Below are 21,650 nucleotides of genomic sequence, written 5' to 3' on the forward strand. Positions count from 1 at the left end.
ATGCGGGGAAAATAAAGTAAAATCTATTTATTAATCATTTTAAAAGAGAGGAATATCTTGAATACATTTTAAATACATTAAGCTTAAGTTTACAAAAATAGAGAAAATATTGGAACATTATGTTTTTAATTCGTAGAAATTATATTTTGTTTGTTATTACAGCCGTGAAATACTATTATTTTTAAAGACGCATACTTTTTTTTATGTTTATATCATAAATCAATTTTTTAAATAAATGCGCCATTTTGGATGCTTGAAAAAAATACAGTTTCAGGGTCATGGTATTTAATGTCTTTTTCATATTTCCACGCCCTGGTAACACTAAACGGGCGTCACTCTTTTCGTCTCTGGGCACACTGTCTGCCCTCGCACGCGTATTTTTCTGCCGATTTTGCGTGTAAATTTCATTGTGAAAACATAGTAAAACAGCAGCAATCATGGCCAATTTCGACCTGACACGCATCAACTGTCAATTTTTGGACAGGCACTTGACCTTCCCGCTGCTGGAGTTCTTGTGCGGCAAGGAGGTTAGAAACTCGACCAGGCGGTGCTCCGCTAGCGTTTGCCGTGTCACCAGTACATAACTATGCAAAATCTACATACATATGTGTGTCTTCTGTTGCAGATCTACAACCAGCAAGAGCTGCTGGAGTACATCTTGGAGACGGTGAACAAGACGAACATGATCGATTACACGATGGACACCCGCAAGCGTCTCAATCTCAGCCAGGAGATGCCCGAGGAGCTGGTGCAGCGCAAGGCGGAGGTCCTGGCCACGCTCAAGCAGCTGCAGAACGAGGTGGCACCTATCATGAAGGCCACCGACATCCTCAAGAACGGCGAGAGCATGAAGGACTCGAAGACCTTCGTCAACGCCCTGCAGAAGGACTACAACTTCAAGGTGGAGCACCTGGAGAGCGCCTACAAGCTGGCCAAGTACCTTTACGAGTGCGGCAACTATCAGGAGTCTACCTCTTACCTGTACTTCTGCCTCATCGTCATGTCGCCCAACGACAAGGTGCGTAAGGAGCTCATTTAACACGAAAATGGATAAATAACACTAAAACGTAATGTTTATTAACCAAATTATTGTCTCGCAAATATTACAGAACTACCTTAACGTGCTGTGGGGCAAGCTGGCCGCCGAGATCCTGACCCTGAACTGGAACACTGCTCTGGAGGATCTGACGCGTTTGCGCGACTACATCGACAGCGCCAACTTCAGCACCATCCAGGCCCTCCAGCAGCGCACCTGGCTGATCCACTGGTCTGTCCTGGTCTTCTTCAATCACCCCAAGGGACGCGATCTCATTATTGAGATGTTCCTGTACAAGCCCCTGTATTTGAACGCCATACAGACCATGTGCCCGCACATCATGCGTTACTTGGCCACCGCCGTAGTGATCAACCGCACCCGCCGTAATGCTCTGAAGGATCTGATCAAGGTGATCCAGCAGGAGTCGTACACGTACCGCGATCCCATCACCGAGTTCCTGGAGTGTCTGTACGTGAACTTTGACTTCGAGGGAGCGCGTCTGAAGCTGCACGAATGCCAAACGGTGATCCTCAATGACTTCTTCATCGTTGCCTGCCTCAATGAGTTCGTGGAGGACGCCCGCTTGATGATCTTCGAGACATTCTGCCGCATCCACCAGTGCATCACCATCAGCATGCTGGCCGATAAGCTGAACATGAAGCCCAACGAGGCAGAGTGCTGGATCGTCAACCTCATCCGCAATGCCCGTCTGAATGCCAAGATCGATTCGAAACTGGGTCATGTGGTGATGGGCACCCAGCCCCTGAGTCCCTATCAGCAGCTGGTGGAGAAGATTGACTCGCTGTCCATGCGGTCGGAGCATTTGGCCGGTTTGATTGAGCGCAAGAGCAAGCAGAAGCAGAATCAGGAGTCCGCCGACTCCTGGAAGTACTACTAATTGCTGACTTTTTATCCACAATTAAGCTAAGACTCTTTGTACCCTTTAAAAACCGATGATTGCGCGCAGTCTAGCGAATAAACCAACATCTACTCGTTCGCTCAATTCAACATTTGATTTTATTTCCTTCGGAATCAAAATTAGTTAAACAAAAAACAATACCAAGGCGGGAATTTGTAATTTCGCTAGCCTACAGAATGCAAACGTTTGCTAATCCTAGAATCAGTTGTTTGTACCTACGGGTCGGTGCTGGATCTTTATGACGATCTGGCCCCGGATCACACTATTGATTGCTACCGCGACTTCTGCTTGACCACCAACCAGGATTTCACGGGCAGGTCCTGCAAGTATACGATCCACTTGCGCACCAACAGCAACCACACTATGCCGTACAGAACGCAAATGCCGGACTCCAAGTAGTAGCCATCGAAGGTTATCTCGCACTTGCCAGCCGACGCTTCACAGCTCTGGGGAAGTATAAAGACGGATATTTGTTATCTTTTATATAATAACTGGACAGCTTTAAGATAGTTCACCCTTTCTGGTTTGGTTCAACACTTTTACCAAACCAACGAGATGCAGTATCTTTATGGTCTTTGCTTGATTAATTATCTTGTATGTTGTGGAAACTCTTTCTCTGAGCACTTACCTGTTGCTCCTCCTTGCCCTGGCAGGTATTTTCCTCATTAGTGGAGCACTGCTTCCAGGTGAGCACGTCCACCAACCACAGCACCACTGTGTTGGGCCAGTTGCCGCCCAGATTGCACAATGTGTTCAAGAATGTCATGTAGGTGCCACCGACGGCTGGGTCGGAGATCTTGGCGAAGAAGGCCATGGCGGCCACAAACATGGAGTACAGGAATACTTGGTAGATGGCGTAACTGGTGATCAGCAGGACGTAGTAATAAACAGGCACTGATCCTCCCCGGATGATATAGGGTGTGATGTAGGCTAAGCCAGTGGCCACGGTTGCCATGATGATGCGGTAGGGAATGGCCTTCAGATAGACGTCCATGGGACGTGGTCCGTTCGTATACCGACCCACCGCCAGAGGCAGGATGAGCTGCAGCGGGATTAGGGGAATGGCAAGCAAAGCTAGCTTATCTTTCGGCACACCAGCGTCAATTAGCTTTAAACTGGTCACAGCATCCGAGGCAGCAAACGTGACCTTCACGGTGAGCAGAATTACTGCCAGGATCTGGACGGGACGCATGCGCACCATGTCCCACAAGATCTTGTAACTCTGATGGATGTTCAACTCGTGTTCCTCCGTGTAGCGAGCGTCCATGTGTGCGTCTTCAATGTCGTTCTCCTTCTTAAATATGGCCACCAAGGTGGTGGCCACCACAAATGTGATGCCCCAGAACCAAAGGAAGCGGGGTAATGTGATCATGCCATCCTCGAGTGGCACGTCTCTTAAGTAGGTGTTGCAGAAATCCTTGGACTCCAGGGCGATGAACACCACATAGCCCAAGAAGTAGCCAGCGGTTTGGCCCACACTATTGCAAGTGGAGGCATAGCCAACATTGCATCGCTTCAGCATGGTCAAAGCCCAGCCATCCACGGCGATGTCCTGGGTGGCAGCCAGGAAGTTGAGCAGGAAGAAGAGCAGCGTCAGCAGCGGCACATTGGGATCGACACCATTCCCGCCCAGCCACCGATCCACGTGGAGTGAGAGGAGCAGCATGAAGGCTCCCAGAAGGTACTGCACTGGGACTAGCCACGATTTCCGGCGTCCAAATCGCCGGATGTACAGGGAATCCACAATTGGAGCCCACAGCAGCTTCAAGCTGAATGGCCAGTAGGCGAAGGAAAACTCCGCCTGTTGCTTGTAGCTGGCTCCTCTGTTTTGGAGCAGCATGGGTATGGCTGCTATGAGCCCGATGGGAATGCCCTGCAGAACGTACAGAAACAGCAGTATGGCGATATTCCTCCGGTCGCCACGAATATCTGGCCTCTGGTGCTCTGCCTCCTTCTCCTTCTCCGACTTTGGTGGCTCGTCGATGAGCAACTCCTGGTCGGCATTGCTGCCCGTTGGCTTTCTTCTTATGGCGGACATGCTGATCAGATAACGATGGTTATATATTACAAAGACTTGCTACTTTGGGGGCCACAGGCTCACCTGTTTTTCTAATCACCAACAAATAACAACAAATGTCCCAGGTCCACGTCACTCAAATGTATTGCTTTTTACGTATTTTCCTGATTCAGTTCCCTCGATGCCTTCAATTTGGTTAAATGGCTGATCGAATGGCTGTCTGAATCTCTGCCAGTCCGATCTGTAATCAATTCATGTTCCGTCGAATCGGAATATTTTCTTTCGTGGCATATGTTTGTTGACGTTCCAATATATTTTTATAGCAACTCGGTGTCGCACTACGCATGCAGCTGCTATAAAGCGTGGCATGGTCACACTAATTACTCGAAATTTAAACTCAGTGGCGGGAGGCTTACGAAATGAAAATCCAAACTTGGTGAAGTATGAGTTGTTGGTTCGGCTATTTATGGCGCTACTTGATAAGTCAAGCGGGCGGAGATATGTAGGTACATATATATTTAATGCGTAAATATGATGTTACTGTTTCGATTTTCCGCAGAAAGTGAATATATATTTACATGTATTACAATAGTGAGGAAAAAATTAATGTTTGCTTTGGAGTTCAAAAAGTATCTGGTTTCACGTCAGATAAGATGCAACACGAAGTTAATTACAGCTGCGGTTAAAAGAATATTTCTTACCATGACATCAGCATCATATTAAAATAAAACATTGGCTAGAATGGTCAAGAAAAACTAAAAACAAACATTCTGTTGCCGTAGAAGAATTTAACATTAATATTAATAGTCCTTTAGAATAGCCACAAACAAACGACTATTGTTCTGACCGCAACTGTGAGTACAATACACACACCATCCAGATCATGTTCAACTCCCACACCACTCCAAAAAAATCACCGACAGAATTGTTTTGCAGCTGTTTTAATAATAAAGTGAATTACTGAGAGCATTTAGCTTGTTTGCTTGGCGAACACATTCAGATGTTTTTTATAATTAAAAGTAATTACTGATACAGGCACCACAGCATCGCGGGCGCGTCGCTATTGGTTTCTCGAATAACAATTTCAATTTCCAAATACATACGTTTTCAATAATATACTCGAAACTGGTTGCGGTTGCTCTTCCCTCTTCCAGAGGAAAAGGCAATATTTGTGACTGTGTTTTGTTTGACTTTCATAGCTTAGCTTAAATTCTAATTAAGTGTTCAATTGAAACTCTTGTGATGCTGCTCGCTGCTGGCTGGATGGCAGGCCTGTTGTTCTGTTCTATTACGTTCTGGTCTGGTGTCGGATTTTTCCTGGCTGCTTCGATTGCTGTGCTTTCATTTGCTTTCATGGTTATTGTTCTGTTCCGGTTTCCCTTTTCGTTCATCTCGGGTGGCGTGCTCTAGCTCAATTAAATTTCTTGGAAGGCCGTTCAGCTTTTAACAACACACTTTTCCCTTTTCCGCTCCCGAACTCCGCCACTCCCAGGGCTTTGAGCTCCAACTTTACTTGGCGGGCGAGGAGCCACCATAGAATGGCTCCTCCCACTTGTGGTGCACCTCTGGCGTCAGGTTGCTAATCTGCACGTGCACGGCCTGGTGCTTCTCATACTTGGGCGGAATGGCGCACAGACGGTATTTGACCTCGTCCCCGGGCATGGGCACATATTCACCTTCGATGCTGTGGGAAGATTACATGTTTGTAGGTCTTAAAGAGCCAGCGCAAAGGTCGCGCATGCATTATTCATCCACTTACTCGGAAACGTGGCAGAAAACGTCCTCTCCGCCGGCATGGGGTGTAATGAAGCCGTGTCCTTTGGTGCGGCTGAAGGATTTCACAATACCGGTCACAACCGGATTTTCCAGGGCCCGAGCGGAGCTATGTTTTCCCAGTGTTATTTTTGTTTTTGAGTTTGCGCGAGTTTGGGTTTCAGCAGCGTTTGCGAAAAGAATTAAGCAGGAAGAGGCAATTTAATCAATGCCGGATGCAGAGACTCGGGGGAGTAGAAATTAAGTACGGGGATTATGTTCCAAAGGGTTCCCGAGAGCTTATATTTTTGCCAGCTTCTTATAACCGAATGTATGTTTGCTATATATGTTTGCCAAATAAGTGAAAAGCTATCTTTGCACCATTTGGCAGTGTGCTTAAAAAGTGTGTCAAACAATTAATTTAATTATTCATTTCTTTACGAGAACTTGTCTTGACTTTTTTGATTATATATGTTCACTTTACAAAAATATATATATTTTTAATGTAAATGTAAATGTAATGTAAATTGCAAACTATTAAGTTTGGTTAATCATTTATGTTTATATAGCATACTAATTTAAAATTTTGTTCTTGGTGTTCTACATTTGCTCAATGGTTAAGAAATCCTTTAGAATTCAGAAGCCCCTAAACATTCGTTTACTATTTCAAAAGGTTGTATTTGGTTTTCATACAAAAGAGCGAACCTTGCAAATAATATGAACTTTCGGCGCTCATTTGGCCCCGTAAAGGCTCTGCATAGGGGCCAAGTTCCCTTTGGGGTCAAGTGTGTGGGGCCAGTGGGTGGAATTACTGGGTGGGTGGGTTGTTTTTTGGTTGGTGGGCAGGAGGACTTACGTCGAGGCCGTGCGGGTGCGCCTCGTGATGATGGGACTGGGCAGCTGCAGCGAGGCATTGGGACTATGGCTGTTGTGGTGGAACACTGGCGGCTTGGCGGCCAGCAGCTTCTCGGGCGTCCTTGGCTCGGCCATGGCTTTCTTTCTCCTTTCGTTTACTTGCCGATTTATGCGGTCTTCTGTCTCCGTTCTTCCCCTTTCTTCGCTTTCTTCTTCTCTTCGGTCAGTAGAAGCGGCTTGCGCGTGTCTATATATGTGCGTATGTGTGTGTGTTTGTGGGTGAGTGGACGCCAGCCAAGTCTGTCGAGTTCAAGGCCACGGGGGGCGGGTTAGTCAGCCAGCAAATTGCGTTGCACTTATTTCACCTGTACTCTCTCAGCTTACCGAAAACTTCACGCCCTCTTGCTTAGCACCTCTTTATAATTAACAATCCAAAATCTTGACTTGGTTTCTTTTTTTTGGCGAAGCACCCACACACTGATGCAATTATTGCCGCTTTGAGAAACGCCGGTTGCTAAAGTTGTTTGTACCTACTAAATCAGTTTTGCGGGGTATGTCTTTTATGAACTTTGAATCTGGATATTTTTTTCAACTTTTTGATCGACTATTACACCGGTTTAATGCGCGCTTTTTAAGGATTTCACTTTTTTAACGAATGGCGGCTGAGGCGTCAAAGTCAGACCTCAGAGTGACCGTTTTCGAATGTTATGGAAAACCCAAAAGCTATCGCTTAGCTTTTTTGGTAATCGTTGTTTATAGCAACATGAGAGAACATAAAAAACAAATTAAAAAAATATCAAATTTAAGCACAACTGGGATCACTACATTTTATTGTTAGAGCTATAAGATACGTCAACATGATTCAACAACTATCTAACTGCATTTTCGAACACAGTTAGTAACCGATAGTTTCCCTCGGTTGTTTCATCGCTAAAGCAGCTCGTTTTTGACCATCTCTAGCAAGAAATATAGCGTCTTGGCTGCTTATTTCGAGATAGATCAAAAATTAACAAGAACCACTGTGCACTGTCATGTTTCCCAGGAGGAAACCTTGATTGAGCACATATATGAGTGAAACGGACAGCGAAGGTGGCACAGAAAACGAGAGCGCCGTGTATCCGGAAATATACTCATCGGACAGCAGGGAATCCGATCAGCCTGCTCCGAGAAGGCGGAATTCAGATTCCGATCCGGATGTTATGCTGCAAGGAATGGAGAATGAATACGATGCTCTTGAGCCGGAAGCTAATGAAGATGATAGTTCTACAGAAGAAGAGGCAATCCTCAATCCAATTGAAGCTCAGGAGCCAGCTCTTGAGATTCAGGTACAACCGGACGAGGAAGCTTATGATCAGCCCAATGAAAACCAGGAACCCGAGCCACCGAGAGGCCTGCAGATGCCGAGAGTTCCGCCGCCAATTCTGGTAGATCCTCCGAACTTGCCCAGTCCCCCGAGAACTTCCCCCCGTAACCAAGGCGATGAACAAGAGGTGATCTCCTTGGAAACGCCATCACCGCCCAAAAAACGTAAACGTCTCTCCGCGGCTGCCGATAAAAGCCTTAAAAAGTCTCCCGAGGGCAAAGCAATAGTTGTGGATGACGAGGACGATGGCCTGACCTGTCCCATTTGTCTAGATTCCTGGGAGATGAGTGGCGACCATCGACTGGTCTCGCTACGGTGTGGTCACCTCTTTGGGGAATCTTGCATACGACGATGGCTAAACGAAAGCCAACGCCAATCTTCTGTAAAGGTGTGCCCGCAGTGCAAAACGAAGGCCACATTTAGAGATATCCGTCATCTGTACGCAAAGCGCATTCAGATGCTGGACACGGATATCAGGGAGCAGCTGGAGGCGGAGCGACGGCGTACCCATACTCTTACAACAGAGCTTGCTACCGCGAAGCTGGCACACACATTAACCGCCGAGAAGCTAATGCTCCTGCAAAAGGACTACGAACGGCTGAAGGAGCTGGTGAGGGCAGGTGGTGGGCGAGGAGCATTCGGAGGCGATGCCTCAGGTCAGAAGAGCATTCACCAACTGGCCACGTATCGATTGTACATGGAGAAGAACTTCGAGATTACTCGAGAGCCCGGCTGCCGAGTGCTTCTCTATTCCGCCAAGCACTCCCTGCTGGTGGCCTCGCAAAAGAGTGCCCAAAACCTGTTTCCCGGCTACGGAGTACGATTCATTGATCCGCCCAGCTTCAAGCCACTGCACTTTCTGCACACCTCTGCGCTCTTAATCAGGGACATTGCATTTAGCGAGTCACAGCACTTGCTCACGGTGGCCAGTCGGGAACCAAAGATCAAGATCTTTGACATAAGAACACGGCTTTGCTCGTCTATGTTCACTGCTCATGACAAGATGCTGTGGTCTTGCGCCCTGGATCGCAATGAGCGTGAACACTTTCTGTACGGCGGAGACCTGCGAGGTGGAGTTTATATCTACGACTTGCGGTTTCCCGAGAACATTCTTTGCGAGTTCCAAGCCGAAGGTGAGTGCCACGAATCTGCCAACGTTAATTCCCGCCTAAAGCACTTACTCCTTTCCTACAGATAACTTTAGTCCTGTGATACACATAGTTCCTGTGCCACCAAATAAGGTTTTTACCAGCGGTGGCTTCCTGGTCTGCCAGCTGACGGCCCTTACATTTTACGAGTACGCTGCGGCCAGTGATACGGCCGTGCCCACTCGACTAAATGTGGAGGGACCCTTTCTATCCATGCAGTACGATGTCGTGCAGGACACGGTGCTCATATCAGCCCGATCCAATCCCAATTTTCCCCAGTCTCGCTTCATACTTGGCCGACTGGACAAGATAGATGGAACGCCCGTGCTGAAGGTAAAGGCCACCATATATGGATCGAAGGCCACACCAATTATGACTCGACCGACCCAACTGGGCGTCGAGGATAATACCTTGGTGGTGGGCTATCTGCAGGACAGCAAGCAGCTAATGATGCATGATGTGCGGCGGGAGGAGCGAGTGCAAACAATGCCAGTCAACGAGGTGATCTACGACATTTGTCCAGTGGCCACCCAGGCCGGATCCTATTTGGCCGCCCTCACTGACAATAAGTGTAGAGTTTACAAAGCTAACAGTTCCATGCGATGATTTATGTCTGCATTATTTTCCATGAAAATACCCAAAGTTGTGTTTTCTTTTAGCTGATTTCTGTGAAATATGTGACTGCTGATATAAACGAGCTTGTAGGCTAAGTTATTAGTTTTAAATTTTTCATTGTTTCCGTTTATTAAACATTTGTCAACCTTAAGGTTCGCGTACAAGATTAATCTGAACATAAATCTATATTGTGTACTCCATGTTCTTGTTTTTGATTCTTGATTTCAATTTTTGAATGCTCAAAGTCTGTTGTGGATAAGTCTTGTATAAAACAATAGAAAATGTTGGTTCGATTAATAATATACATATAAAGCTATACAAAAATGTGTTATCCGTACAATATCCGATTTATATATATGCGTAATTATAGATACTCCTAAATGAATTGTGGAAATGAACGAATGATTAAATAGATGTCTAAATTCATTCCTGCCAGTCTCCGAAGTGTTTGCAACACTTCAAACTTTTGGAAAAGTTCCTTCCTTGCAACGAGTTTTGAGTTTTGAGCTGCACACGCTAGTCGGGATTGAAGGCAACCCGGTCCAGCGTTTGCAAGCCCAAGTAAATCTTAATGAATTCGGTTTGCTTCTCTGGAGTCTTGAGTTTTGTAAAATTCTATCAAAAAATGTTCGTCGTTGGTCGTTTGCGGGTTTTTTGTTTTTTTGGTAAATCAAAAACCTCTGTGGCATTTACTCCTATAAAGTTGTATATGGTTTATAGTATAGTATATAGATTAGTGTGTTGGATAGTTGAAAGACGCAGATCTATACTTTTTAAGTATAATTTTGTATATTTTGTGATGTTTTATTTGTGTTTTTGCTGTTTGTGTCAGTGTGGTTTTGTGTTCGTTAATGCTAAGATTAGAGAATACGCACTCGTGTGAAGAAACGTATGGAGTCAGCATAACTTAAGACTTTCAACTTAAACTGTACGAGAACTAAATATCCGTTACACATATTTATATATATATAAACATTAGATTAACTTATGCTAAACTAAACACGAAGCGAAGTCGGGAAGTATAAAGCTCTGATTAGGTGCTCGGTTAGTATTAAATTTAAAGAAATCGAATGTCGATTTAAAGTCCAATAGCTAAAGTAATTTACACTTATTGGAGTCGAAATCGATTTGTGAAGATGACTTTAAATTTAATAGAAACTGAGGGCGCAACAAAGCTGAATGAGATAATCGATCCCAGGCGGATCAGGACAGGTGAGAAAGTTTAGAAGCGAGGGGATATCTTTTGGGATTTTGGTTTGCTTAATCGACGCGCGCATACCGCGGCACAATATCCTTGCTGATCCAGTAGTTGCAGGGCAAGTAGTCCTCTTCCGGCTGCGCATCCTGGCCAACATTGATGACCCGGCGGTTCGGGACGAACGACTGCACCGTGCCATGGGAGACATAGTAGTAGAATAGCTGCTGCATGGCCGACACGAAGCGGCGCTGCTCTACGGTGTGCGGTTCATAGCGACCGAGAATGGCCTGGACATCGGCGTCCACGGTGGCCAGCTGATCGGCTCCCTCGCCTTGGGTGACGACATAGAACGGCACGCTGGGCTGTTGTCTCGCATTCGTGAGCAGCGGGCAAACGCTGCGAATGTCCGAAATGATGGAAACCAGCGACGCATAGCTACTGGCATTGTACTTCTCGATAACCTCATCGGTGAGGCCCAAAGCTCCAATCTGCGAGTTCTCTAGATAAGCACGCACCTCCTCGCGCGTCCAGTTCGCATGCAATTCGCGCAGTTTCTCGGTGTGCGCCTCATGCGCAGTGGCGCCCATAACCAGCACCGGCTTGTCGTTGGCCTGTTCGCGCTTCCAGGTATCCGAAGGATGTTCAAAGACCACATCACCATCGAGAACCAACCACTCGTGACGGCTGCCGCTGGCATTCGCCTCCTGCGGTTGTGGCAGATCCACCGGGAAGTGCAGCCAGGTGTCGGGAGTGGCGGCCCAAAGGCGCTCGCTGGACGCTTCACGCAGGCACTGGATATCAGCGCATTCCAGGGTGGCCATCAGCTGCTCGTTCAGTTTACCGGACTCGCTCAAGGGTTTTCCAGGCAGAATTGCTGATCCAGATGAGGCCCAAGCCCTGGTGTACAGACCCTTGACCTTCTGCGAGTTAACTAACAGAGTAACCAGAGTGGCTCCGGCCCGATGACCCAGCAAGGTGACGGATTTCGGGTCGCCACCAAAGTGGACAATGTTCAACTTGATCCAGTTCAGCACGGCGATGATATCCGTGAGCGCATAGTTGCCAGAAGTTGGCGGATGTGCCTCCTTGGTCAAGGCGTCGAGGGCGAGGAAGCCGAAGACACCCAAACGGAAATTGGGACGCACAAAGATCACATCGTGCGACCGAGAGTAGCGCGCCGATGGACGGAGAATACCCGGCGAAGGACCAGCCAAGGATTCTGCGCCAATCAGAACGACCACTGGCAGGGGGTTGTTGTATCGCACATGGGGAGTGACCACGTCAAGGTAGAGGCAATCCTCGTCGCCAACAGTGGTGCCATTGCCCAATCGCTGCGTGCACACCACACTGCTGTTGTGCGTTGGCAGGGTATCATTCCAGCACATATTGATGTCATCGATCAGTTCTGCCGGCTTCCATCTCAGTCTGTCCACAGGTGGCTTGGCATAGGGAATACCACGGAAGGCAAAGGCTCCATCTTCCTTAACGCCCTCCACGGGTCCGCACCCCGTCACTGCCAATATGTAGCGTCCTTCCCGCAGCGGCGGCGAAGTCAATGTCTCGTGGGTTAGCACATAACCAATTACGCCCAACAGGAGCACAAAAAGCAGGATGCCAAACACAATCAGGGCATCGTCCACACTGCACTTGTAGCCACGCAGACGGGTTAGCAAGGACACGGGTCGATTTTGCTCCTCCTCCTCGGCGGCCAGTTTTTCCTCCGCCGCCAGCTTTTCGTCCTTCAGCTCGCCCTTCAGATCCTCGGTACCGTTGGACTTGACGGGAGCCCGATCCACTGTGTCTTGATCCTTGAGGGAATCGTCGAGGGTCTCCATCGAGGCCAGACCGGCCTTGCCCAAGCCCAGCTCCACATCATCGTTGCTCTTCTTTTTCGGTATCATGTTGGCGATTGGCAGCTTGATGGCGTTCAGAAGTCCACGCTTTGGTGGTGCATCGGAGGCGTCTTCAGCGGGCGTAGCTTCAGCTGTGGCTTCTGCAAAAACAATAAAGAATTTTTTAGATTTTGTTTTACGAAATCTCTTCTATGACTTGATAGAACAAGAAATACGAAATACGTTTGCGTATTCTATAATATTAAATGTGCTTACCAGACTTGGCATCTGCGTCTCCATTGACCAGCTGCTTCTTCTCCTTTTCGGCGGATGGCTTGCGGGCAAAGAAGCTGCGCAGGCGTTCTCCCAGTCCTGGGCGAGATTTCTGTTCGTCCTTGCCAGAGCTGGTGGCGGCATCTCCATTGGCCTCCTTATCCTTGTCCTCTTCCTTCTCCTTTTCGAGCAGCTCGCCCTCGGCGCCATCACCCTCTGCCTTGGGCTTGTTTTTCATGAAGAAACCGGGCAGTTTGAGACCTCCGATCGGGATCTTTTTGGGCTTGACCTCGCGCTCCTCCTTGCTTATCTTTTTGTCTTCGGCGCCTTCTGGTTTTGTGCCATTTTCGGCGGGAATATCGATAATCTCTTCTCCATTTCCTGGTTTGGATTGCGCTGATTCAGCATCCTCGATTTTTTTCTCGGCCACTGGTGAGGACTTCTTGCCGGCATTGGGAGAGGATGGTTTGGAGGTCTGCGGACTGGGTGTTTTCTCCTTGCTCTCCTCTTTTTTGTCCAACATTTTGTCCGTTTCCTTGGGCTCCTCTAGCGCCTCTTGCTGGGCGGCTGACGTCTCAGTGGGCGGGGTTTCCTTCTCTTCGAGTTCACCCATATTGTCGTTGAATCAAGATCGTTTAGAGAACTCTGCGAGAATTCTGTCAAAAAAAGACACGTATTTTGTTAGTTTATATTTTAGATTCAGAGTCCTCTGTGGGAAATACCTTGACTTAGTTGAGTAAAAAAAATAACTAAGTTACACTTTGGTTCGGGTTTTAAGTGACTTTTTTAGGGATCTAGGATCTATCACGATCGGTGGCTGAAATTCTTCTAGCTGCTGTTTCCAGCTGCACAAGATTTTTATACGATTCCGGCAGAAATTCCTAGCCTAAGGACGAGCAGCTGATCCTGGCAAATGGCAGCGCATGCTGCTCGCTCTCCTTTGTCTTTGCACAATTGCTCGAGGGTTTTCCTCGCCCTCTCCCTTTCTCTACCTGAATCTCTAGCTTAAAATCCTACCTGGAAAATGCTGCCCCCTCAGGTAGGCCGTGGAAAATCTGCTCGTATTTCCCTCAACATATCCTGCCAACGTGGCACTTTTTTCGGGGCGGGAAGACCGCAAATTTATTAAGCGAGCACATCCAGCTGCGTACCCATCATTTTTGATCCGTTGCCCGTACCGGATTCCTTCCTTCTTACACTTTTTTCTAGAGGTTCTAGATTTTCTGTTTGGTACGTGCGCCTGGTCGCTTTTCACACGTCCCGCGTTCTCGGAAAAACGTTCTTAATTAGCGAAAAACTATAAAACCAACGTGGAATGCATCCAAGGACATTTGACATGTCCTTTTGCATCATTATGCTAAAAACGCCGCTCGCAGCGGGATTGCAGTAGCAAATCACGTCCAGACTAATTGACCGCACCAGAAAGTGCCAGAAGTCATGAGAATTTTCTTTCTCAAAATCATCTTACGCTGACTTTGCCTGACTTTTTTAATGAGCCAGCCGCACATTCGAATGACATTAGCCGAGAGACACGAGAAGATCGTGATCATTTAAAAAACATTTCGGTTTCTACGAGCACATGACTCCAGCTAAAGAACCGCTCATAACTCTCTTCTAAATGCTCAAATATTGAATGCAATATAAATAATCAATACTATATAATAAATAATATTATTGCCCAATTCTAAACTATGATGATCTGAATTTTTTAGAAACCCTATACATGATCGACTTGCATCGCTTATCACTCCAAGTGAAATGAGTTCAAATATTAATCTCAATTGTGTCCCTCTGACCCACTGAATCTAGTACTAGCCCTGTCATCAGCTATTACTGCACAGTCTGTCTGTCCATTGAACTGGTTCCTCATTATTTCCCCATCGGGGAGCATTACAAGTCCATTACTCGCACGCATCGAGTGGAAACTAAAAACCAAAAACCAAACCCAAAGAGGCGACATATAAGATATGGCGAAGGAAAAACGATGCCAAGTCGCGACCTCTGTCATGTAAATCAACCGAAATTCCATTAAAATGTGAACTTAAAGTTCAAATTGCGTTGCGTGCCATAATCTGGCATCATTATCAGTTCATTCCCGGGTTTTTCCCGCTTTCGGGCGATTTGGTCAACTGGAAGAGTGACACCGCCGGGGGAAGCACAAAATGAAAATGTGGAAAATCGAAAGCAACTCGACAATGTTGCGTATCGAAAGTGAAAAGAGTGTCACACATGGTTCTAAAGAGTGCGGCTAGTGGGGATAGTGGGGCTAGTGGAGGCAACAAGGCGACGCATTACAATCCAATTGAATCGGATTTCAAAGTAATACCACGACTGGCGGCGGGAAAGGGCGGAGATAAGTTGTCTGGCCAAAGTGGAGAAGAGTCATGGGGCCAGAGGCATATAAGCCTCCTTGTTGTTCTTGCTACATATGTATATAGTACTCGTTCTATTCCTCCTCTGAAGAAGCAGACGCAGAAGCAGGTCAAAGTAATTACAGTTCACTGGAACTGGAGTATCTGGGGGCACCATCTTAAATGTGCATCTTTATAGCGCGCACTGAAAGTCTTGACACGTCGATAGGTCGTAGGATTTGGATTGAGATCATTCTGGCAACAAGTAATCAAATCTTTATAGTCTAACTTTCTATTGCATATCTTTATGGACAGCTCAATAAAAAATTCCGCTTCGAGCTAATATAAGTTTATTCTTAAAGCTTTAAGCATTATATAGCAAAAGCGCCACAGACACATTCCTCATAGCGATCATTGTTAATTAGCTGAGAAATGTCTGTTCTTCAATGGTTGTTGGTGGGGGGTCGAGCAAACAAAGTTGACGCACCCAAAACGCAATGAAACGCGCTAAAAGGGAAAATTGCTCCATGTCGCCAAGTCACGCAGTCCGACATATTATTCGCCCCATTCTCCTGTTCTAGAATCTTTGGGCCGCATATGAGCGGCCTGTAATTGGTCTTGGCTCGTAAATTAAATCAAATTCGAGACTTGCGTTTGACATGCAATTCGACTTCCTTCTCATAGCCAACACCCCGCGACCCTGTTTCCTTTTTTATTATCCCTGAATTTTATTCCGTTTTCTCGCTTTTAGTGCTACACATGGAAATGGCCGTTAAAACATTAACAATTGACCACAACATGTTTGGAGATACTCCAGCCGAGGGAGCATTGCACAGTGGAACCAGATCAGGCGAAAAGTAATGAAAAATGTAGGATAGAATATACAGCATTTTTTTATAGTTCTTCAAATGTTTATGTGTATGTTTTCAAACTTTATTTGATTTGATTCAAAAATTACAGGGTATTTATAATAAGAGGCAAGTCTTTTGTTTTCCACCACTGTTTTGAAATCCTACCAGATTATCCTGCCGCATGAGCAACCAAAAAGTTGGCCCAACTAACCACCAAAAACCCTCGTAGATCCCAGCTTAAGCGAAACAAATAAATTCTGCTGAAATATCTCGTATCTCGCAACACGTCAAGAAACACTTTGAAATGCATAAAAATGCAATTGCTCTGGGCCATTTATTTCGCCCGAGGGAGTGAAAAGCAGGGATACGAAGTAGTGAAGTTGGAAGTTGGGGGAGATAACCCCATGTCGGGAGTGGGAAAGCGACAACTGGCATAAAAGTTTCGGGCACAAACTGCCGCTAAAGACGCAACCTGTGTCTCTGTTGCTGTATTCCAGTCATTTTTTTATTTACACATGGTACTTTTGGCATAAAAGGGTATATCGCATTTTTTCCATTTATGTTTTAGTATATTTGCGGCCTTATTAATATTTTTAACAGAAATTATTAATATCGAAAGGAATAATACTTATGTAAACCAAAAGTATTACTCATACTAAACGATTTTTAAATCATTTTAATAGTCTAAGAACCTCTGGTAAACTAGATTGCTGGATATCAAATAGTCGCAGCACACAACTCTGCGTTTTACTGTTTTTTTTTCGGCCGTCTAACTGCAGCGAAGCATGAAACGAAAACAGTGCGAAGGAAATGACAAAAGGAGGGGGAGGAATAAAGGGAAGAGAGACATGGCAGGGGGAAACAGTAGTTGGGGGGAGGAGTGTGTGGGAGGGTTAACCGATCTGCGTCCTGTTATTATTATTTATTACGTTTCCTGCTGGCTTCCTACCTCTCCCTCTCTCTCTCTCGCACGGGCTTTGACTTGCGGCCAGACAAAATGCTGCCGCCTACCGCCAGATGGCGTCTTGGCCATTTATCGTGTGCGTGCGAACGGGCAGTAAAGTGAGTGAGCGAGATGACAGAAGGTGGATAAAAAACACTAGAAAAGGACATTCTATGTTGACATGCACTTTCAGAGTGTTTTTGTGTGCGGGTGCTGTTTATGCTCAATTAAACAGGATATTCCAACAATTTCAAAACACTCCACAGCCCGGACATTCAGATCTGCTGATAAGCAACGCTTAAGCTTGTTTATAATTATATGTACATTTGTACGAGGAAATTTGTCTAGACAGTCAAAACAACAAATAGAATTAATGGCACTGCAGTTTTGAACAGGATACACATAAAGAAACGTAATAATATTCAGTTATTGTTACTACAGAAGGTTTTTAATTCCACAGCGTTATATTTAACACTATGAAACTACTAAATTTCATCAATTTTTCAGTGCGCTCATTTTCCCTACTGAGGCACCTGCAATCAGCGATTTAGATTCAATAACCTCAGGCATAATCATTTTTCAATTTGCGCCTCCAATTTCCATGTCGGAAAGGCGGCAGACGGACAACGAGGGAAATCGCAAACTTCTAACGAAGTCAATTTGTCATCCGGACGCCATGCTAATGGACTTCTGGTGGGGATTGGGACTCTGGGACTCCTCCTGCTTACAACATGCCCCCTGGTTACTTTAAAATTAACTTTTAATATTCTGATCTAACGATCTATCATGCCGTGTTGTGGATTTTGGTTCAAGTTGCTTAATTTCATGGCAATTTATTCGAGTTGGCCAAGTGGGAGAATGGAAAATGATGAGCCACATATTCGCCAGGCAATCAAAAGCAGGGTGATTAATATTCACATCTGACACGTGTTCAAAGAACAATACGGAAGGCCGCGAAAGATGAAGGGGGAGTAATGTTCACTGGAGCATGAGAAGCACTCAGAAAAAATATGGAATTAATAGGTAAGAAGGTAAATAACTCGTAGCAAGCAACAATCTTAAAAGCATTCTTTCTGTAAACCTCTATAAATATGCTACAAAATGTCTTTGAATTTCTGGCTTACATTACAAACTTGTTTGTTAAGATATCTACTGGTTACCTATCATATACATATCTATCTATATAAATATCTATCTTTATACATATTATGCAAATCCATTAGAAATATAAGACTGCATTTTTGTTTTCAGTACAAAGGGGCAGGAAGCAGAAACCGCAAGACTCAAAGGTTTGTGCACGTGCGATGCGGATTCATAGTCGTCTCCCCTCATTTTATTCTGATGGATAATAATCTCCTGGGGCAGGTAGAGAGCGGAAATTGGTAAACGAGTTCAGAGTGCCACAAACCTCAAAGGATGTGCGGAAGGCGCCTAGTTTCAGGACGAGGGGATCTGCGCAATCCGCACAAACATTCGAGTTGGGAGTGGGAAGAGCAAACAAAATCGAAACGAGATTTCCACTTCAAACAGCGCATTTTTATGAATTTGTAATTACTCTCGAGGGGCAAACCACTCTTGAAGATACGGATGGGATAGCTCTGAGTTGCGTTGGTTTGCCCAATGTTTGTTCATACCCCGTACTCTTGTGCTTGATGATGGGGTATGATCTATGCACATTTCACATATATCTATAATTTTAAAATGTTGAACAAGTTTACACACTTCTAATTACATAAGGTTACCAACAAGTTGTGTGATAGTTTATCTCTGATTATTCCTTTTAATTCAAAGGAGGTGCTATTTTAGTGCAACCCAACTACCGGGTATCTGTTAGGTCCGCATGTGCAGGCACTGCTTTCCTCGCAACTCATTGCTGTCCTTTCCACTATATCATTCCATTTTATTGCACAATACCTCCAGTACGACGTTCCTTTTCCAGGCAGATAAGCAGAGATTTCCTCCGCGATAAGAACCCTGAGAATTCCTTGTAGACAGACTCCTTGCAGGGCCATTGGAATTGTCAACAACAAATATTTATGATTTGCGCTGGGGTTCCTCGTAACCCTCATTAGTCAATTGTCAGCAGCACTTGAGGGGGTTCGAGTTTTGGGATCGTATCCCGGCACTTGACTCTCGAGTTCTTATTGCTGATGGATTTACAATTTCCTAAATGAAAACTCCATGTTGGTTTGCTCTGTTTGACCATGAACTCCAGATGTAAATAGCTGGGTGTTTATCATTGAGAGCGGGAAAAAGTGTTGAAAATCGTGCATTGTAGCATTTGCCTTGTTGTGTTTTTCCTTAATTGTTGTTTACTTCTCGAGTGAAAGCGGCCAACTTACATAAGAAACACAATTTAAAATTGAATTGTAAAGAAGAAAACTTTTGATTACACACATTTTGGGGTAAATTGGGAAAATGAGATAGTGTTGCCTTCACACACTCATCAACATCAACATCATCGTGGCTGTCGGCTCTTGTCGTTTGAAAACTTGGCAAAACAATGAGGGAAGTTGGAGTGAAAAGTCAAGGGGAAGTTGCCTCCATAAATCTCTTTCCGAAATGCAAATGTTGCGTCAGCGTGGCATCTTCACGTTTTCCTACCCCATTTTAATTTTTTGTGCCTCTGTTTGGCTTTGTTGCTGCTTTCCTCACTTTTTAGTTACCCGATTCCCCGGAAGTCTTTTTATGGAGCGAATCGCGGAGCAGGGCAGCAGCTGCCAACTGGAACTTTCTCCGAAGATCCCGGGAACTCGTGATCTTCTCCATGCGCCTATTAATTCATCATTGAATTATTGCCTTCGTTCCCGGTATCCCTTCAATGATTTCCTTTGCATTTCCATTTGCATTTGTTTACGGAATCACTATTCGGGGATTTATTCTAGCCGGCGTCTGACTGTGCATACAAATGATCCAAAAGGGTCGAGCAGCAGCTATTTTTGGGGCAACTCCATCCACCAACCTCTGGATGGTGATGGATTGAAATATCTGAGGATTAGCACACATTATGTTTATGAAATGTTCAAAAGGATTTGTCAGGGCCGTGATTTATGTCAAATGGTTATGTTTTTCATACGCAGCAGCGACTCATACACATGCCATTAGAAAGGATGGAAAATGGGAATTACGGAGGGAAAGAGCTGTCTGATCATTGACACGAGCCATTAGACCTCAAGACGCATAAGATGATGATGATGATGATGATGATGATTATGGGGATGGGTGGGTGTGCTTCGTTACGGAGGGATTATATCAATGAATCGTGAAGCCCCATTAATCTTATTAAGAGCTCGGAATAAAATGTTTTCGAGACGCCATTTAAATTGTTTTGGTAAGATGTTTTCTCGGTAATTATGGATTGTGGCGGATTAGAAATTAATTTAGGGACGTCTAAAGCTGACAACGCCATTTTTTTAAAGATTTCCACATTTTACCTTTTATCCCATAATAATCACGAATGTTTAAATATTATATCTCAGAAATGGTTAGCTTTCAATTTTACGCAGTACTCAATTTTTTTTTATTAAACTGCACACTAATTGAATACTCCTATAAATGATATTTTTCAACCCATATTTCGTATATATGTTTTTCAATTTTGAACTGTAATAGGATCATTTGCCTGATGTTCATACATACATACATACATATGTACATATATCAAATTGCTTGTTAAATTATTAACGTTGACAATTTATTCCGAATTCATTGATTTGTTCTCATCTGCTATCACACAGCTTCAAATCCCCGAGGTCCTTCACATGAATTTAGACTCTTACCTTTTCAATTCTCGCAAACACTGTGTAATGTGTGTGTTGTTTTTTTTCGAACTTGTTGAAATGCGGCAATTGGGAATAATCCTTCGGTCCTTGGGAACAGCGGGTGGCGTAGATGAACTACTACTACCGATGTCCTTCCTGCAGGACACTTAGGTGTGTATAACAAGCGCACAGATTTTTTGATTTGTTGCGGTTTTTCTTTTCTCCGCTCCTTCGGCACAGAGCAAAACAAAATGCACGAGAGTAGTTGCGGTGTTTTTGTTAGATTCGTGTAAATATATATTTCTTGCACTTAATAGGATATACGATGCGATTCACAATAGGAATATAAAAAGTTATTCCTTCTTTGCGCCGATTTTGATTTTGTTTTCTTTTGGTCGCGTCTGTGCGGCGAGAGTGTGTGTGTGTGTACGTGTGCGATGCGAAAACGAACACAACCGGAGCAGAGGAGAATGCGTGCGGCTTCCAAAACAGCGTGGGTCTGACTGACGCTGTTTCGATTCATGCAGTTCCGTGAAAGAAGAAAACGAAATGGAATCGGAACGTGAAGTGGAATTGGAACTGGAACCGAAGGGGAACTGGAAGTGGAACGTGTTTTCTGAGAGAACTTGTTTCTCTCTTAAATGGAAAACATAGTTAAAGCAATAACTTGTAAGTTTCTAATTGTGATAAACTTTGGTAACATCTATCCAATTACATATACGAATATTTTAAAAGT

The 21,650-nt window shown here is 45.0% G+C and overlaps 5 protein-coding genes across 6 annotated transcripts; 2 read left to right on the forward strand and 3 right to left on the reverse strand.

The window, feature by feature from the left end:
* Positions 1-329: 329 nt before the first annotated feature.
* On the forward strand, positions 330-2,039 carry LOC120449923 (eukaryotic translation initiation factor 3 subunit E). Its single transcript, XM_039632616.2, has 3 exons — positions 330-527; positions 626-1,018; positions 1,110-2,039. Exons 1-3 carry the CDS (start codon positions 438-440, stop codon positions 1,932-1,934), a joined length of 1,308 nt encoding a protein of 435 aa, XP_039488550.1. The 5' UTR covers positions 330-437; the 3' UTR covers positions 1,935-2,039.
* On the reverse strand, positions 2,031-4,304 carry LOC120449922 (acetyl-coenzyme A transporter 1). The gene is made up of 3 exons (XM_039632615.2): positions 4,057-4,304; positions 2,584-3,994; positions 2,031-2,401 (listed from the first exon to the last, which is right to left on the reverse strand). Exons 2-3 carry the CDS (start codon positions 3,991-3,993, stop codon positions 2,228-2,230), a joined length of 1,584 nt encoding a protein of 527 aa, XP_039488549.2. The 5' UTR covers position 3,994; positions 4,057-4,304; the 3' UTR covers positions 2,031-2,227.
* A 593-nt stretch (positions 4,305-4,897) lies between these two features.
* LOC120449924 (cold shock domain-containing protein CG9705) lies at positions 4,898-7,284 on the reverse strand. The gene is made up of 4 exons (XM_044006138.1): positions 6,964-7,284; positions 6,581-6,879; positions 5,732-5,854; positions 4,898-5,656 (listed from the first exon to the last, which is right to left on the reverse strand). Exons 2-4 carry the CDS (start codon positions 6,712-6,714, stop codon positions 5,482-5,484), a joined length of 432 nt encoding a protein of 143 aa, XP_043862073.1. The 5' UTR covers positions 6,715-6,879; positions 6,964-7,284; the 3' UTR covers positions 4,898-5,481.
* Positions 7,285-7,516: 232 nt separating this feature from the next.
* On the forward strand, positions 7,517-10,132 carry LOC120449921 (E3 ubiquitin-protein ligase RFWD3). The gene is made up of 2 exons (XM_039632613.2): positions 7,517-9,075; positions 9,137-10,132. Exons 1-2 carry the CDS (start codon positions 7,647-7,649, stop codon positions 9,694-9,696), a joined length of 1,989 nt encoding a protein of 662 aa, XP_039488547.2. The 5' UTR covers positions 7,517-7,646; the 3' UTR covers positions 9,697-10,132.
* A 398-nt stretch (positions 10,133-10,530) lies between these two features.
* LOC120447783 (neurotactin) lies at positions 10,531-21,412 on the reverse strand. 2 transcript variants are annotated; one of them, XM_039629337.2, is made up of 3 exons: positions 20,933-21,412; positions 13,012-13,664; positions 10,531-12,896 (listed from the first exon to the last, which is right to left on the reverse strand). In XM_039629337.2, the coding sequence occupies exons 2-3, from the start codon at positions 13,619-13,621 to the stop codon at positions 10,966-10,968; spliced, it is 2,541 nt and encodes an 846-aa protein (XP_039485271.2). In that variant the 5' UTR covers positions 13,622-13,664; positions 20,933-21,412; the 3' UTR covers positions 10,531-10,965. The 2 variants fall into 2 exon arrangements, with proteins under 2 accessions (XP_039485271.2, XP_043862072.1); XM_044006137.1 differs by lacking the exon at positions 20,933-21,412 and adding an exon at positions 13,731-13,842.
* Between the last annotated feature and the right edge of the window lie 238 nt (positions 21,413-21,650).

The sequence above is a fragment of the Drosophila santomea genome, chromosome 3L (genome assembly GCF_016746245.2).
Source record: "Drosophila santomea strain STO CAGO 1482 chromosome 3L, Prin_Dsan_1.1, whole genome shotgun sequence".
Classification (NCBI taxonomy): Eukaryota; Metazoa; Arthropoda; class Insecta; order Diptera; family Drosophilidae; genus Drosophila; species Drosophila santomea.

Bases quoted from the DNA above. Each gene is read 5' to 3' on its own strand.
- LOC120449923 (XM_039632616.2), top strand. From the start codon at position 438: ATGGCCAATTTCGACCTGACACGCATCAACTGTCAATTTTTGGACAGG. The intron at 528-625 runs GTTAGAAACTCG...CTTCTGTTGCAG, and splicing joins AGTTCTTGTGCGGCAAGGAG to ATCTACAACCAGCAAGAGCT. The intron at 1,019-1,109 runs GTGCGTAAGGAG...CAAATATTACAG, and splicing joins TCATGTCGCCCAACGACAAG to AACTACCTTAACGTGCTGTG.
- LOC120449922 (XM_039632615.2), bottom strand. From the start codon at position 3,993: ATGTCCGCCATAAGAAGAAAGCCAACGGGCAGCAATGCCGACCAGGAG. The intron at 2,402-2,583 runs GTAAGTGCTCAG...ATACTTCCCCAG, and splicing joins AGGGCAAGGAGGAGCAACAG to AGCTGTGAAGCGTCGGCTGG.
- LOC120449924 (XM_044006138.1), bottom strand. From the start codon at position 6,714: ATGGCCGAGCCAAGGACGCCCGAGAAGCTGCTGGCCGCCAAGCCGCCA. The intron at 5,855-6,580 runs GTAAGTCCTCCT...GGGAAAACATAG, and splicing joins CGCACCCGCACGGCCTCGAC to CTCCGCTCGGGCCCTGGAAA. The intron at 5,657-5,731 runs GTAAGTGGATGA...ATCTTCCCACAG, and splicing joins GTTTTCTGCCACGTTTCCGA to CATCGAAGGTGAATATGTGC.
- LOC120449921 (XM_039632613.2), top strand. From the start codon at position 7,647: ATGAGTGAAACGGACAGCGAAGGTGGCACAGAAAACGAGAGCGCCGTG. The intron at 9,076-9,136 runs GTGAGTGCCACG...CCTTTCCTACAG, and splicing joins TTGCGAGTTCCAAGCCGAAG to ATAACTTTAGTCCTGTGATA.
- LOC120447783 (XM_039629337.2), bottom strand. From the start codon at position 13,621: ATGGGTGAACTCGAAGAGAAGGAAACCCCGCCCACTGAGACGTCAGCC. The intron at 12,897-13,011 runs GTAAGCACATTT...TTGTTTTTGCAG, and splicing joins AGACGCAGATGCCAAGTCTG to AAGCCACAGCTGAAGCTACG.